The 1165-nt window shown below is 40.3% G+C and overlaps 1 protein-coding gene across 2 annotated transcripts in view; it reads left to right on the forward strand.

Annotated features, from left to right (window-relative positions):
- RPL14 (ribosomal protein L14) overlaps positions 1 to 1165 on the forward strand; it is a 3597-nt gene that overhangs the window by 1031 nt on the left and 1401 nt on the right. For both annotated transcript variants that reach the window (XM_003794487.3, XM_012808044.2), the window contains exon 3: positions 318 to 412. In XM_003794487.3, coding sequence (XP_003794535.1) covers positions 318 to 412 — 95 coding nt within the window. The remainder of the gene's footprint in view (positions 1 to 317; positions 413 to 1165) is intronic.

The following is a 1165-nucleotide window of genomic DNA, read 5'->3' on the forward strand; positions in this document are numbered from 1 at the left end:
TCTTCTGCCTCAGCCTCTCAAGTAGCTGGGACTACAGGCGTCCGCCACAACGCCGGCTATTTTTTGTTGCAGTTTGGCCGGGGCTGGGTTTGAACCTGCCACCCTCGGTATATGGGGCCGGCGCCCTACTCACTGAGCCACAGGCGCCTCCCAGTAGGTCAATCTTTGTTTTTTTTTTTTTCTCTGAGGAATTTGTTGAAGGAGTAGTGTGGAGTTGATAGCCTTGAAAGGACTAGTGCAGTGGTAATTCATACAGAATGCCCATTTTAATTGCTGTTGTGTTTTTGCACTGAGATCCTTGATCTTTGTGTCTTCAGGCTTTGGTTGATGGACCCTGCACTAAGGTAAGAAGACAGGCCATGCCTTTCAAATGCATGCAACTGACTGACTTCATCCTCAAGTTCCCACACAGGTAAACTGTCTATCATCATAGTAAAAGTTTGCTTAATTCAAAAGTTTTTGTTTTATTCTTCCCTTGAGAGTTTTGCCTTTATCCTCTTGTGGCTCCCCTTAGTATTTTCACACACAAAATTAGGAATTTTGTTTTCTACTGAACAGTCTCTTTTAGCTTTAAGAGAAATAACAAAATTTATGTCTGCAGTTGACGCTATCATTAGGTGACTTTTGAGTGTGTGTCATAAGGTATTTAACTTGAACTTATCTCAGCCTACATTTAGAGAATTGGAGCAGAGAGTAGTGATTCCTTTTTGATATAGAAATTTAAACACTTATGTTGCTATGAAGTTATGTCAAACTACAGTGGTGGTTTGTTCCAGGGGAGTATGTACTATAACATAACCTTTACGGTAACATAAAGTTGAACTGATTTTGCATTTGTATACACAAATGCATAGGATGAAAACTATGCTGTGCACCGCAGATAGTGCATCAAATAGTGCCTGATACGTGCACAATGGACTGTCAAGTACTGGTTGTTGAAAACTTTCACTTGAATGTCCTGGAGTGAACATGTGTTGTGCTGTTATGACTACCACATTGTTGGACACACAGTTGGGGATGAATCTTGAGGGTGCTTGTCAAAGTTCATTGTATAGAGGAATTTATGGTGACTTGTTTTATTTGGATACTTGCGTTATTTTCTATCTTAAGTTCTTGAATGATCTGTCCTGGGTTTTATCTTTAGGATGTTTGGCCACAAGTCATT

This window comes from Otolemur garnettii, unplaced genomic scaffold (assembly GCF_000181295.1).
Source record: "Otolemur garnettii isolate 467f Iridium unplaced genomic scaffold, OtoGar3 scaffold00082, whole genome shotgun sequence".
NCBI lineage: Eukaryota > Metazoa > Chordata > Mammalia > Primates > Galagidae > Otolemur > Otolemur garnettii.